The following is a 16,857-nucleotide window of genomic DNA, read 5'->3' on the forward strand; positions in this document are numbered from 1 at the left end:
TGCTATGGCGTATTTTAACCTTTAGCATCTGTATTCATTTTAAGATTTCATAAGATTAGGTTCTCAGTGGTCTTGGAAAAAAAAATGGAGCAGTCATATTTTTCCGTTAATCACCTGTCTTTGACTGTTCCATTGAATAACAATGTAGTATCAATAGAAAAGGCTTTTTGAGATCTGTCATAAGCATTCTTCTTCAATTCAAGAAACAAATCCATGACAGTCTAATTTCAAAGAGAGATCACAAGTATCCTGAACAAGAAGCAAAATGTTTGCTGACTGATAAATGCCACAACCATTACATTTTGCATAACTAATTATGCTATTAAAAAAGCCTTCTGTCAATACATTCTTTCTGGGCTGGTACAGAAAATTCTTTTAGAGCTCATTTTTGTACACCAGATTTTTGAAGCAACCACATACAGAACTCTTCAATCACTAAGCTAGAAAAAATGTTTAACTAAAAAGTTTTCGGAACTTGCTTTCTGTTCACTTATTCAAACCTGTCACCTTGAAGAGTCAAGAGACAACATTTTGAATAAAACAGTAACTTTTGTAGCAGTAAATATTTTTTCTATTTGCTCTGGAGTTAAGAAATAAAATATGATAATTAATAATTTACACTGGCAACAAAGGCATCTAAAACATTCAAAAATATTTCAATAATTGAGTGATAGACACTTAGAAAGTGAGATGAGACCATCCTGCATTAACATTATAGGTTTCCTAGCTGTACTTCAAAATTCATTTGAGTTTTAGGCTGACTTAAAATGTATGTACAAGCTTATATTTAAATAAATATATTTACAACCTTTCAAACCTGTCTACTAAACACAGACTTGACTAATTTTAATTCAGCTCTTGCAAGATCAGTTAAACCAGCACACCATGTTACCACAGACAAAAGGCTCTCCCTGATGCCTGCACAAAGGTGCAACACCAGGAGCAGCATGAGGGAGCACTGAAGGTCTAGAGATTTCTACAGTGGAACCTGACTTGTGTTACCCTCCAGGACTTAACAATGAACAAGTGAAGAATAAGCCTGCTTTGGACAAATTAAATATGCTATATATTTAATACTGAAAATAGGTGATGTTCATATTCTTATTTAAGTTAATAAATAATAAATTTATCAAGTTAAAAAACTCAATTATTTCAAATCTTTTAATACCAAGACAAAAAGGTTGCAAGTATCTCAAGTGATCATCCCAAGTGACATTTATATCAGGGCGTAACACTGAATATTCAGCTTTCATTATATTAATAAATGTGTCAATTTTCACTCAGCATAACTCCAATTGCAAGAATAAGGGGACCTCTGGAGGACATCTGGTCCAACTCCCTGGTTGAGCTGAGACACCCAGTGCCAGGTGCCTTAGCCAGGGCCATGTCCAGACAGCTTCTGAGTATCCCCAGGGATGGTCTCTCGACAACCTGTATCAGTCATTTCCCTGTAAGAGTTCATACAGCTCATATCATGATACTTACACATAGTAATCACCTATTCTCCCAGTAATCCAGCCTTTACGTGAACTTGTTGCAACACAACTTTTTCTAAACCCTTCGAACTACCATGTTTTACAAGGCAATTGTGTCCTTCCTTCAATATACAGTGTGTCAACATATACACTTCTATCTTTTACACCACCATGTTTTACCATGATCCAACTTCTTCTGATTTATTATGTCTTAGTTTAAAGGGTCCTAATCTTTAGACATGCATATAAATTACAGACAAAACTGGACCTCTACTTTGGTCTACTACTGTTCCCAAACAAGTGCTAAATCGTAAAGGTAAGGGGTTTGCTTGTTTCAGTCATGATTTAAACTAAAACCAGGAGTTACTTAAGACAGCAGGTGAAACAGATCTCCTCTTCAAAACTAGTGCGCTAGAAATCACCCTGCCCTCCCCATTTATTTTACTGTAGAAAAAGCAAGACACAAGGCATTTACTGACTGGAAGAAGATGAGACGCTTCCAGGAGTAAGCAGCATGCACATAAAAAATTATTTAACTCAGAATCTAAAAAGCTGATACTGTTGGGTACTTTCGAGCTTTTGTTTTGTTTTGTTACTTCTTTTATTCCATGAGTTGACTACTTTTTTCCACTCAACATCTGGTATTCTACCATATGGAATAAAGAGGACAGGCCACTTCAAGGATATGGCACAAAACATGGAAGTTACCCTGACTACCAGTCAGGGCATCAGGGATTTCAAAGTCCATCTGACTTCCTTTCAGCCTTAAGAGTGATCTTTGATTAAGTCAAGCATGGACCTGTAGAGAATACAAATCTATACCTGGTGCTTGCAATAGCCAGTAACACCTAACTGGAGAGGGTGAACTGTCCATCACTCTCACTGCATACTTAGAACTTTAATACAGGAGAAAGTTCCTATGGAGCAGCACAGAAATCATTACATTTTGCTACGAAAAAACACTGAAAACCAGACAGAACTCTGAAAACCTTACAAAATGCAGAGGACGGAGCAAATTAGATGCAATTACTGAAATAAAGTAAGTCTGATGGCAATTGTCTCTTAACAGTAAAAATGCAAATTATTTCAAACTACTCTATTCACATTGTTGGGGAAGAAAAAAAAACAAACAACCAAAACATCTCAAATATTCATTATTTCTTCGTAACCCTCGAGCACCACTATTATTTTAACTTGGCCCATATAAAAATGTACAATTTAGTGATTCTTTTAGCTGAATTCCTATTTTAAATTTGAAACAGTGGGATAAAAATCCCTCTGATGAAAATGACTGGATGGATGGGGTGTTTTTCTGTCTTTCCCAGCAAATTCTGATGTTACTCTCAAAATTTCTCTTTTGCTAACAGATCATTGCCATGATGAAGAAAACCAGAAAGTCTAATTTATTGTAATAATTTTTATCAGCATCATTTTACAACTTTTTCAGGACTACACAACAATGAAAGTAATATGAATTTTTACAAACTTATTCAGGATATAGGTTTTGAAGTCAGATGCAGCAACAGATGGAGATAAAGTTTAACACTGTCACCCATGTAACTGGTAAGAGCCCAGCTTGTCTTAAGCATTATAACTCACCTCCCTCCCCCAAGCTGTCCATTCTCAAAATACATTCCATACAGGTACATTATAAGAAAAGAATACGTCTGATGTTTATAACTAGATGACAAATGCTGTTCAAGGTACCTCGAAGAGAAAGTGTTTTAGCAGATCAAAAGCTAAAAGGTTACATTCTTTTTGCAATAAGCACCACAGAAAATGGATTTCCAGAGAGAAATCTAAAGGACAAATGTATGCATTAGTTATTAATAAAGAAAAAAAAATAAAGGATGTCCCTCTCTCAAGACCAGTAATATTTAAAAACATCTTTAAAAATTGTATTTTACATGCTACAGTATTTTGCAACATTAATGAATGTATTTAACAATGTACTTGTCTAAGTACTGATATAGAGTGAATGTTTGAATCCTGCAAGTTTTCCATTTCTACCATCTCAGACCTGCTCTGGGATAATTTTTCTGACTGAAAAACACAGGAAGTAATTTTATATATGAATCTGTTCAGGTCCTGGCTATCTTTCCTGGCAACCCTTTCTAACCAAGACTGAAGAATAAATGTGGTGTCAGTTGGTGACGGCAGTTCTACCTCTAAACATTAAATGAGAAGACAGCCCAGTTCTTTCATCTATTTACATATAATGCCAAAAGCAAATGTGATTTTAAGGTTCTGAGCACCCAGTCTTTGACCTGCTCTTGTATATTAATAATTTTATCCCCATAGCAACTTTCCCTCCTGCTACAGAGCAATTTCAAGTGTGTGGCTCAGGTCAAAGCCCCTGTACTTTAGGAGTTCATACTGGGAACTTGCATTTTCATGCATGTGACCAGAGGTTACTGAAAGATAAGCTGTCCAATACTAGGGTGAGAGTAAGCTGGTCAGACACATACATAAGCAGTGCTATCAAGAAAGCCATTTGAATGTCTAGGATATCCTACAATATCTACACATAGCCTGACCTTTGTGAAATCTCTGCATGTCTATAAAGCAAGTTGAAATTACTGAGATACTTCGAATGGGACAGGAGACTTCACTTGTCTATGAAAGCTAAAATAATTTCTAACTCTCCTTATGACTGTACTGACTGCCTTTCATATATGAAGACATCCATATCTGGATATTTTATTAGTACCTAGATCCTGACTACAATCAAATCAGAGAGTGTAAGAACTGCAGAACAAAGTGTTCTCAGAGGAAGGCACAGCATAATTGCAATATACTAGCCTAGTGCATATTCCATGGAAGTTAACTGAATATGCTACACCTCGTATCTCATAATCCAGCTTCACAACCACCCAGATCTTCCTTCTAAGGCAACAAAAGGAACGCTGGCTGTTAAATCAGATGCTTCAATATATAAATCAGTCTGTAACCCTAAAATGAGGCACTGATGTTGCCTAAATCTGGGCATTCAGCTGAAAAACAGTGTCCTGTTATCTACAAATTACACTAATATCTGCTAACGACTTAGAAACAAGATGTTAAAACATAGAGCAATTGAAAATGCATTTTGTCTCCATGAGAAGTAAAAAGTTCAACATTTTCAGAGAAAATAAATATCCCTGTCACGTAATACTGAGTATATAATATGACCTTGGGGTTACCAACCAAGACACACTTATGAAACTGATGTAAGCCTTTTTGTAATTTTTGACATTAGAGATAGATAAGGATGTTTTGACTGAAGGTTCCCCACATCTCCTTCTAAACACACTTCTACAGCTGTCCTTGAAGTATAATGTTATAGCAATTCAGAACCTGAAAATACAGATGTCTTGTTCAATACTACTACTACAAAAAGGCCACTATTTCTAGAACTATAGGCATACAAGAGTCATGAAAGACAACAGAAATTATTTTATTAGATAACTGACATCTTATGCAAAAAACCACATTTCTAATGTGTAGAAAATGATTATGTTTTTATGAACTTCTGTATCTAGTGCTTAATATCTAGTGTATCTATTATAAGCATAGACATCTGTGTGTTCCAAGATGATGCACCAGTTCTATTGGAAGGGGACTAACAGATCTGGCTATATTCACCAAACTGAAGGAGTGAGCCAAAAAAAAGTAACAATATATAAGAAATATGTAAACACACAGCTGGTACCCAGCATTCTTACCCTACTGGAAACCTTCAATTCATTAAATAAATACCATCAAATAAGGAGGCATATAGAGTCATATGATTTTGAAGGAGGTACTTGGAGTATGCATTCTTCAAGAGAATAAGATTAGCTTTTCCCAGCTTAAGGCTAAGGGAACCTCAGTAGGAAGAAACAAGCCTTGGTAGCAAGTCTTTGTTGTAGTTAGAAGATGCGGAACATAAAGATTTCTCTTGATAGCTCACAAAAGCTCTCAGTTTGTGGCAGACCATGAGTTTTCAAAATCAGAATGTACGATGGATGTGCACTGCCCTCTGGTGTACTCCCCAAATTCTTCCAGTAAAGCCACCGTGCTGTACTTAACATAGACAGGTAAGATGCCCTTTACCCCAAATCAAAACACTAAATTATTAATGTTCTCAGCATGCAAGCAGAGCCTGTTATGGAAAGATTTATACCCACCTGCACAGATAAATGAGAGACCTCTCAAGACAGATCTTTAAATTACTGTTTGGATATTTTCAAACAGATAAGGTAAAATACACTTGCTTTAGTTGTTCCCCCATGAGCTTACATAAGATTTTTAACCCTAATCAAAGCCAATTGTTAATCTTCTACTCCTTCAGACAGACTATAATGGTTAAAAGCAGTATATGCTTCAAATTTACCTGTAACTAACAAGCCTTCCACATGGATGGGTCTCTTTTTCCAAATAGCAATTTTCATTTAAACTTTCTCATTCAATAAGCTTTTCACCTCATAATAAACACTTAACCACAATTCTTAATTCTCTACCACTATGTAATGAAGGTATCCAAGCAATCAGAACTCCTAGGGAAGCTGTAGTTCAAAAGTAAGCAAGCAAGTAAAAATGAACGAAACAAAAATTCAGAAAGACGGTCCCCTATATGAAATGCTATTTGTCAAAGCTTTGTGTAGCTCATGCAGCTACACATGAACTAATTTTAAATGAAAAAAAATGAAATTTCCTCTATCCCAAAGCAGTGATTATAATAGTTGAAGTAGCTTTATTTTCAAATCCTTAATTTCCTCTAGTGAAGAAATCATCTTCTTATTATACACTAGAGTAAATATTACCTTAAATGAGACAATATAACTCACATTTTAAAATATAATCTACTCTGGAATACTCAGAGGGTTATATTCACAAGGAAAATGAAACAAAAATGTACCAACACATTAGAAATTAAACAAACGTTGCTATAAAATTATACTGCTAAAATGAATTACCTGTTTTTGTTAGCAACAGATTATCCAGATGTCTATCTCCAACTCCAAGGATGTAAGTAATCACACAATAACCAGCTGTAAAAAGGAAATTGCAAACATCAGTATGAGTACCTTTCCTGGAGAGCAACAAGTTCCACACAATTAACAACAGTATATTACATTATCTTAGCTCTAGTTCACTAGCAATAAATATACCACAGAGACTTGGGCCAGGAGCAGTGATGGTGAAGAATAATCAAGATTATCAGCACTATGAAGAACATTTGAAGTACTAAAACTCTAGAACTTATTCAGTACTACTGAGATTTTAATTTCTCACTATACAATTACATGCCTAATCCTAAAAGACTAACTTAGTTCAATATTGGGATAAAAGTACTTCAAAAGAAGCTGAAATATTTTGACTATTTCAAAAGTGAATTATTCAAAGTGAATGTACATGTTTTGAACTGAAGCTGTTTCAAGACCACTGTAAACAAGTAATAGACATTGATATGAGCCTGGATATCCATGTCAGCAGCATTCACAACATCGCAGTGATAAAGAGCAAAGTGTTTTAATTCTTGCTTTCACCCCTTAAGCAGAACAGTTTGAAGCAGTTGTAAAGACTGCACCATCAGAAAGAGAAGGGCAAAGGAGAAGATACTGTGGAGTCATGCTTGAATGCCTTTTTTTTTCTTTTGCTAGAATGAAGGGATTTTTTTAACTTTATAGACAGCAAATGTGGTATTTTAACATGGTCATCAATTCACTGAAAATGAACTACACTACCACTTTTTCTTGTCACACAAATATAACCACAGCCACCCAAATGTCTAATGTTTTTGAAACTAATTAGAATTTTGATACAGATGATTTATCATTATATAATCCTTTACATGTTCCTGCTTTAGGAAGGCCCCAACTCACAATACAGAGAGGGCAGAGCTAAGATTATTGCTGGAAAGAGTATTTAACTCATATTCTCCTTTAAGAACCACCAAGAGCGGACTTGTGTGTGACATGCCAAACTTAAAATGATTCTTTTCATCACATTTCTGACAGCAAGTACATGGACAGTGCCCTGTTTGAAGCCACCTAAACTATCTTACCTTACCTCATCCACCACACCCTTCAGCCCTAATCTAAGAAGTTACCAGCTCTGTTAGACTGTAACTCACCACAGCTTTTAACATATGTGTCCATCACCTCTGCGCTGATTCCATGAGGGCCAGTCTCACTAGGGGCATGCTTCCTGAAGAAGTTCTGGAGAGAAAGCCATGAAGATATTTAGTTATTCCACTTGATATGAAATTGGATCTTTATGAAAAAATGATACTTAAATCAAGACCACACATGGCCACCATTACCATCTGTTAAACTAACAACCACTCCCAAAACACCTCATAAGATCTAATTTAATATTTTTTGTTTATATTGTCTCAATCATCACATTTTTACACTCAACAGAAAAATTGAAAAGCAGTGTCCTTTATTAGATGTTTCAGAAAATTAACTATGCCCTCAAAATTTACTAATCAGTAACTATGAGTGACCACACTTCCAGTGCAAACTGTTTAGGTCATACCGACAAAAACTAGAACAGGATTAACAGTCCTGCTTTATAACTGTACTTGGGAAACATGCTCTTACAAGGTTTATCATCCTTATATGTGTCCCTATTCCTCATTAAAACCAACTGTTGCAATTGAGTTTAAAAATGGAAAATTCAAATTTCCTGTGAAATGTGGACAGGGCCAAACAATCCTTCCATCAGCCAGAAGAAAACCCTTAATCGTCTTGAGTAAGAGAAAACTTTCTTATATCCAAATCTAAGCAAAGTCTCTTCCAGTAAGCACAGGCTAAGGAAGCATCGAAAGAGGAGCGTGGCAGTCCCCTGCATGGCATGCAAGTTACTAAAATCATAATGAAAAACTAAAACACTTTAGTAAATGAACTTCTAAGACATGAACTGTAATTTTGAGATTGTTGGTAGAAGGTAAGTAACACTGAAACCCCAAAACATCTTTCCTGCAGATCTGTGTTTCACCAGGTAGCACTGATTTACTGGCTTTTAGTCTTTTCAGTAGTTAATATAGTAGTTTGATACAGTGCTCCTCTTTATTAGAACAGCTGTGAAATCCAAAGTGAACATTTTCAAAGAGTAAACTGAACGTACACAACACCTAAAAGTGTTCAATTACTCTTTATTTCCTTGACCTATGATGCCCAACTGTTTTATCATGTCTCAACACAGGTGCACTATTTCGATTAATCATTCTTCACAGGAATAATTGCTCCTTATGTCTGCATAGCAATTGAAACAATAGGGCACCTAATTCCAGTCATAATATGATGTTGTAAGTAATTGAAAAATAACAGTTTCCTAGGCATTTCTAAATATATTATTTTATAAAAACATGTAATAGACTAAATTATGAATGGTACACTTCCAAGATTACAAAGGATTGTCAAGAAAGCACTTTATAAACTGTAAAATTATTGACTGTGCAGATATACCTTATCATAACCTCTGTGGAATGGAAAGCAAAAAAAAAAACCACAAAACAACTTATGTAACTTGATGCAGGTCACTGATTAGTGATAAGCATTTTTTAGATGTGATAAGTATTTGGTAAGCTTATTTAGTAAGCAAATGATAATGAAAAATGATACAAAATTTAAATATTCATATTTTTAACATAGGTAGTTTATAGGAGATGAGAGCAAGTTTGCTTCAGCTCACAGTTACTGAGCTACATAAATTGCAAACTTCAGTATTATCTACAAAAAAGGAACAAAGCTACCATAACAAATCAATTCCAAATAAATATGCTCTATTTTCATTGAAAAGACCTATTAGCTACTCATCTCATATAGCAATTTGGTATGTTTTTATCCAGCTATATTTATCTCAACCAGGTGAGCTCTGCTACCTAGCTTGTGTGCTATGCTTGAAACCAGTATGAGTCTTGTGTCCAACTGTTCAGTTTTATGTTCCCACTTAAATCCATGAGAATTAAGAAAATCTGCTAGCAAAACCAAGTTACAGTACCTATACATCCACTATTGAGGGGAAACAGGCTTCCGAAATTATATGAACGAATTATTTAGTTGTTTCACCGAAGAAAGAAGAGAACTAATAAAAAATATTTTGGCAAGGTCAAATTAATGAAAGACAAACACTCTGAAACAAAACATCCAGCAAAAAGTGTCAGGTATCTTCTATTCATCATCCAGCAAAGCCAGGATTTCAATATCATAACTAAACTCCACTGTAATTTATTTAAATAGTGTTACTTTTAGAACCTGAGGTACTCAAATGGCCATTTATACATATTTATGAATATATATAGGTATATATATATTAATATATAAATATATATAGGTATACCAGAAAGGTATATTTTATATATATACATATGCTACCTTTTTAAACATCTGCTGTAATAACCCCAAATGTTTCCAGCTGTAATTTGTCTTCTAACAGATAAAGAAATCAGCTGAGAGACTAAGAGAATTTTGCACAAGATCTAAGCCTTCAGCTTACACTGTCTGAATAGAAGACAATTTACGACTTCCCCATCACATACCTGTATAGTTTCCTCAGTAGCAAGAACTTCTGCAACTGGCACTGATGGAATAAACTGCATGAAGCCTAAGACAGAAAATAGCCAAAAGAGAAAATCTCCAATGCACAGAATTTTCAAGCTACTCTGTAATACATGTTTATGAACAGACAGAACTAATACACAGTCATTCAACTGCTTCTCACAGGGAAAAAAACCCCATTTTTTTCCCCATTTTCCAATCTCCTATCTTAATACTTTTAAAACACCTTGCCATCAACACCAAATTAACTTACAAAAGGTGTGTTTTTGCAAGTTTTCAAGATGAAAGTATGTTGATAAATTTTTTTGTTTTCTCCACCATTTCATGCAAAGATCTCTAAATAGGAGTGTTAAGTTATTTAGTCATGATCACACTGCAAGCCAGCATCAAAGATTGGGAACCGCTGATTTTCACATACTACTAAATCCAGACCAGGCTTCTTTTATGAATATATTTGAGCCACCTATGGAACACTGTGGTGACTCAGATTGTTCAATTCCATGGCTTACACTCTAACAAGACCTTCTTACACACTAAGAACACAAGGGATGAGATTCTTCTCCATACTGTATTTTTAGGAAACAAACTTATTCGTACCATGTTTTGTACTAGTTGCCAGCACTTTATAGGGTGTCAGCTTCAAATCCAGATTCTCTTTCCTTAACAGCTGGAAAAAAATATACAAAAGCAAAGATGAATGTAACAGAAAGGCACATTCTATTACTAAAAGAATGTGTATTGGACATTGATCTCCACTGTTCTTCACTGAAACTGATAATGAGTGAAAGCCTGTTTGGCAATTCTTTTGTTTTTTTTTTCCCCTCAATCTACATGGGCTAATTGCACATCTATATAAAAAAGAAAAAAAGGCCACCTAGAGATTTGAGAACTCTGGGATTATTAGCAATATAAGCTGCATTAACAATGTTTAACAGTCTAGCTTTTGACAAGGAAAATCAAGAAAACAGAGAGACAAGGATGTAGATTAATAATTCTCACCTTATCCATGAGTGAAATAATCTGAAGAATAAGTTGATCTTGACGTAAATCATCGCCATGCTTAAAAATTACAGGATATTTGCCTCCATCTTCTGTCTTGAAGAATAACTGAGCAGGCATTAAGGCACTCTGGAAAAGGAAATATTCTACTAAGCTGGTTCACAGCAGTGCTCATATTAACACATTGCTACAATGGAGCTCAAAAATACAATCTTTGCATTATATTTGCATTGCCTCAATGGCTTAGAGTGTACCACTTCCAATTACCAAAAGTGTGACTGTATTTTAAAAAGAAAAGTACCTTAATGCTTTCCCTCCTTTTTCACCAAGGATACATTCTCCCTCCCTGCACCCCACAGCAGCAGAAAAGGACAGAAGTATTCAATTTTTTTTCTGCGTGCATGTAATTCCAATCAACAAAGAAGCACTATGCAAAAGGTCACAACTAAACAAATTTAATTTGATCGGATCAAAAAGCAACGCATTATAGGATAAGCAACAAAGAATTCCTAAGGGCAAGTCATCTTAAACAATTAATTACTTTCTTGATCTATTTAGCAAAAGCAAAAGTGCCTTTTTACATTATTGTTTGAGAAAGCTCATTTAATTGTTTGCAATTTTTTCATGTAAAATGGGTCAAAGGGGATCAATTACCTACATAAATGATATAATCTATTGCAACTGACCAAGTCACTTCCCTCCACAGCAAACCAAAAAAAAATATTCAAGGTATGGAGTTTAATCTTGACCAGTAAGATTAGATTTTCAAATTAATACTGCAAAATTATTAAGTTCCACAAGTAGATGCAAAATTATTCTTTACGTAATCCTACAAACGCTAATGTGATGTCCAAGGGAACCAAAAATGAGTAATTCTTCCTTTTTTAAGTAGTTTAGTTTTTTATCCCACAATCCACAATGAGATTATTAAATGGAAATATGTGAGCTGTCAGAATTAGGAGAAAAAAAAAAATCTGATTTTGAAACAAGTTACGTCTCACATTTTTAGTCCTACATTTTTTGCATAGCTAGAGACGGCCAATATGTAAAAAACTTCCTTGAGTTTGTCCTGAAGTACTTCAGCTATTATTATTGATAGAAAACATTTAGTTGCTGTTCCAGCAACCTTCTTCTCCACATTCTTTCTCCAACTTTTAAATTATACTCACACAAAATGATGATTTGAGTTTGCAAAAGATTGCATTACTGACAAAATCTTTCCAATCTTTCCTTCATCCAAAGGTGCACAAGCATGCAACTGCAGAAGCCTACACTTCAAAGGAATTAACTTGATACAGAAAGCAACAAGCTAAAACTGATAGAAAACTATGCAAAAAGTACTCATTTCTGACTTTAGGTGTCCTGATTTGAGGGGGAAGTGAGTTTTCCAGGAAGTTGTGGTCAAACCAATCAGTGGTCAGGTTTTATGCTGGCACCTGGAATAGCCACTGAGAGGTTGGACACGCCTCTGAGAACATAAGGGGTTAAAAGCAAGGACTTCCAGAGGGATTGCCTCTTTGGTTCCAGTGGCAGGGTGAGCACACATCCCCCCCATCCCTGCCCAGCTCGTAGGGCTGGGTGGGGGAGGGGAGGGGAAGAGCCATGCGGAGCCTCTTCAAGATGGAAGGGTGGAGAACTGTGGAGGTGCCTTCCATCCCCATTCCCCTCTCTTCCCCTCCCTCCCCCACCAGGGAGAGATTGCCGCTTCGGAATTGATATTGGCAGCAGCAGGCGGCGGAGAAAGAGCAAGGAGGGGAAAGGTGCCGGCTGCATGGGGGAGTGCTGAGCCTGCGGCCCTGCCGGGAGCCAGAGACTTTTAACTCTTTCTTAGGCAGAAGAAAACTTTTTCCAGACATTGATTCTCGTGGCTGGTGGTTTGAGAGAAGAGAGAGAGACAGCCTGGGACTGAGATGTCAAAGGAAGATGAAAGGAATTCCAGGTGGGCAGAGATGAAGAGGAGTGGCTTTTTGGGCTAGGCTTTTCTTGCATAATGTTAGGCATAGACTGAACCTGAATCCTCCTGAACACAAGGACTGTATTTGGGTGGATGCAGTTGGCTCGAGCCAAAGACTTTGTGGCAGTGACTGCCACTGCAGGAGTGGAGCGAACAGAGAAGAGAGGAAGAGGGTGTGGTGGTGCCCTCTGCCTTCAGGGATGAAGATCTCTGTTCTTGGAACCCTTGGCCCCAGGTGTAAATGTGGGGGGGACTGCTTTTCCCAATATGAGAAGAGGGCTGGTTTTTGGTACTTGGCCAAACAGCCTTAAAAGAGCCCTATAAGTCGTTTTGGCCCATGGACGGTGGTGAGAGCACTGGACATGGAAAGGAGGCTGTCACCCTGGTAGAATTCTCCAGGTGGTGCCATGGGTGACATGGGAACACGGGAGGATGGACCTGTGTTGCCTGTGGGGGGTCTGTGGTGCAAGAAAGACTCCTCTCTCCCTTGCTGAATTGAAGCTCTGTTCTCTTTTTTTTGAGTGGTGATTGTTTTGATTGAGAACCCAAGGTTTTGTTTGAGCAAGTGATATGGAAGGGAACATGTAAGTGTAAAGGTTTGAGCGTAGAAGGGTGGAAATTGGGGGAGAAGAAGAAATGTTCTAGGAAGTTTCCATTTCTGTTTTTTGTGTGTTTAGATTTTTCTCTTCTATTTTTGTTCTTATGTAGTTTAATAAAGTTTTCTTTGTCTTTCCAAGTTTTGGGCCTGCTCTGCTCTGTTCCTGACCACATCTCACAGTAGTTCGTTAGGAAAAACATATACTCATGGGTGCACTGGCATCTGGTCCAGTGCCAACCCATGACATTAGGTAAACTCAAATTACAACACAGTCAACCAGGAGTCTGATGAAACTACTGTGCATAATAAATCTAGGACCTATTTGAGATGACAGATTTAACACTGGCTGCATGAATTTTTTCACCAGAAGACAAAGGCCTCCTGGACATAGGACCGAATTGTACAGCAAATTTTGGTCATCCTAAAATTAGACTGTAGTCACCTAAAGGAACTGAAAGCAAATTTATAAAATGGTCCAACATCACTGAGCACAGGTAATAATTTACACTGCAAGCATTAACTTACATTTCAAACAATAAAATAGCAAAATAACCCCAGCCCTTTTAACAGTATATCAGCTGTGTTATGGTCACAAGCAGCTGCTACAGTTTGGTTTCAGAAATTATCTACCATAGGGATATAAGATTTACCTCAGCTGACTGTCAACTGCATGAAATGGACCACCACAGTGCTTTCGACTCTCTATGAACTTAAGCTTTATTAAGCAATGGAATGCACCCACAGATCTAAATGAGACACAGCACAACTGCCTTCATTTACATGATTTTGATCTTAAAGTGGTACTCCTGTTGAACACAGGAACAAAATTCTGGGAAATTCTGAAATTCATAACCTGTATTGCTCTTATGAAAGCTGCTTTAAAGTTTAAAAATTTACGTCAAAAAACAAACAACAACAAAAAAGAGTTGTTTAACCACTTTAAGAGCACGCTACAGTTGCATTTTGCCTTGACTATGTCTGTCCCTTTAAATCTTTCAACTGATGTTTCTAAGTTTAGGACTCCAAGACTTGTTTGTATTTCAGCTATTCAGATGCTCTTGTTTACCTTGAAGAGTGTGGCTTTTTCAGGGATTATTCCTTTAATTTTCACCTGAGGTTCCAGAGGAAGTGGAATAAGTTCCATATCTGCTAAGTTCATCTTTTCATTATCAGCTAACAATGCCTGAAGCCGCTCATTCTAAAAGAACAAAAATTTGTTTAAGAAAAAAAACCACAAAACATAAAACACATACTAGGTATATATGAAGTCCATAAACAAAGGATGCATTACTAACAAATACTCAATTTATTCAATTCTTTATCCATACAAAGCATCAGGGTTTCACTCATACAATCCAGGAAAATAAAAACTCTCTATCTGCAGTAATTCTCTCTCTGAATAATAAAGGAGATATTCCACCAAGTGTTAGTATAGTCAAGCAATTTTCTAAGTTCCAGATATAACAGTCTTAAACCCCAAATTTCTGAATTGCCTGCACAAAGCACAGGATGATTTGTTTCCCATACCAAAACTGAATGCTAGTTATGTTTCAGAAATTGAGTCAAATCCAACTCAGAAACTTTATATCCCTCAATTCCACCAAGGAATTCCCTACCACCAAGGAACTAAATGGCGAACAGCTTGCACTGATCTGAATTCCAGACTTGGTCAACATTCCTACATCTGTAGTTATCAGAAACACAAAACTCATCAATTTTTGAGTACTTTACACTTGGTGCACTACATCCTAATGGTCGAATACATTAAAGTCTCTAGGCTTTTCCCTTGTTGAATATGACAGACACAGACACCAAGGAGGCCCACAACTGTTAGAAATAGTTCTAGCGGTTAATTGGTGCTAGAATTGCAATCTAAAAGTAAAACCCATGTATTTCTTGGTTTTACAGAAATTTCCTTAAAGAATATGTAACTGAACACTACCAGTGCACAAGCAGGAAATAGAATCTTAAAAATTGAAAAATTCTCCTCTTCTTTTAGCCTTTGTTACTGATACACAGAACAAGTTGCCTCACCTTTTGTTAATAAGTGCTTTATTTTTCTGCATAAATATACCCCACACATTTAAAGAAACCATCACACTGAAAAACCCATGACTAAAAATACTGATGTATCTCAAAGGAAAAGGTTATACACAAACAGAAATCCCTGTGCCATTTCTATTTTCTTTCCCATACCTGCCTGTCAGGTGCACTTTAAACACTTTAGGTAAGAAGGAGAAAGCTTCTTAAAACATGTAACAGAAAGCCTTTTCCTCCAGACCCAACAGAAAGCACAGTTCTGATAAACACCTGTCTTATAGAAGAACAGCTTTGTTGCTCTTGGAACAAATTAAACCTTACTGCTAACTGATTTTCACTATCTATCCTGGCATATCACTAACATGACAATAACCTGATATTCTCTCACATACCCCACAACATGTTCGGTTATATTATCAACTATTTAATTATTCTTATATCTCTCTTTGGCCAAAACACCTCACAGCTGTTTCTCAAGGGTATCTTCTGTTTTCTAGCTACAAACTTTGAACACTCTTTGGAACTATCAAAACTTTTTCAAAGTTTGTTCACAGTTAACAAAAATTATTACAGAAGGATGGATATCTGTTATAGATCTTAGTGCTACAGACTTTAATGAAAGGCTAACATTCCCACTCATTGTCAAATTTAAGCCACAGACAGGCTTTCCAATCCTTTAGTTACCTTTTTCTTGCGATTGCCACTTTCACGCTGCACTGCCTTCATTACATGAACCAACCGATCTACAAATGTCTGCTGGGCTGCCAAAAGTGAGCGCATAACTCTGACAGACTTATCACCCTAAGAGAATGAAAAGAAACAGAATTAATTCCTCATTCTCTAACTATTTTATCTAGAAATCATTCCTTTGTTCTTAGACCTATGGGCTTTTAAGAGGTTAAGTGAATAATGATCAATTTCCCGTCAATTCAAAAGGTATTTTCTGTAAAACACAATCACAGTCACTGTAGCTGGCAATCAATTATCTGACCTAACAGTGCACTTCAATTTGCTTCAACAATTTCAGTGGTGAACAGTCATGCATGACAAACCAATTCACACAGCCAAAGTTAGTAAGGAAAGCTGTGAAACACTCTTATGAAACACAAGAGTCAGATTCAAGTAACCCCACACTAAAATTTGAAATAATAATAAGTGTGAGATACATGAAAATATGGAAAGACTGCATATCTGCTATACAGTAAAACTACCAATTCACAGACGTTTTTTCTACTGTTTTAGGGTTTTTTTCCCTGCTGCACC

General features: G+C 36.3%; 1 protein-coding gene across 4 annotated transcripts in view; it reads right to left on the reverse strand.

Moving 5' to 3' along the window:
* The window catches only part of PIK3C3 (phosphatidylinositol 3-kinase catalytic subunit type 3), a 77,710-nt gene that overhangs the window by 33,753 nt on the left and 27,100 nt on the right, over positions 1 to 16,857 (reverse strand). For all 4 annotated transcript variants that reach the window (XM_063422479.1, XM_063422481.1, XM_063422478.1 and 1 more), the window contains 7 exons: positions 16,279 to 16,395; positions 14,621 to 14,752; positions 11,003 to 11,131; positions 10,601 to 10,670; positions 9,985 to 10,049; positions 7,573 to 7,657; positions 6,413 to 6,487 (listed from right to left, as the gene is read on the reverse strand). In XM_063422479.1, the coding sequence (XP_063278549.1) occupies positions 6,413 to 6,487; positions 7,573 to 7,657; positions 9,985 to 10,049; positions 10,601 to 10,670; positions 11,003 to 11,131; positions 14,621 to 14,752; positions 16,279 to 16,395 (673 nt within the window). The remainder of the gene's footprint in view (positions 1 to 6,412; positions 6,488 to 7,572; positions 7,658 to 9,984; positions 10,050 to 10,600; positions 10,671 to 11,002; positions 11,132 to 14,620; positions 14,753 to 16,278; positions 16,396 to 16,857) is intronic.

Source organism: Prinia subflava, chromosome Z (genome assembly GCF_021018805.1).
Source record: "Prinia subflava isolate CZ2003 ecotype Zambia chromosome Z, Cam_Psub_1.2, whole genome shotgun sequence".
NCBI classification, from domain to species: Eukaryota; Metazoa; Chordata; class Aves; order Passeriformes; family Cisticolidae; genus Prinia; species Prinia subflava.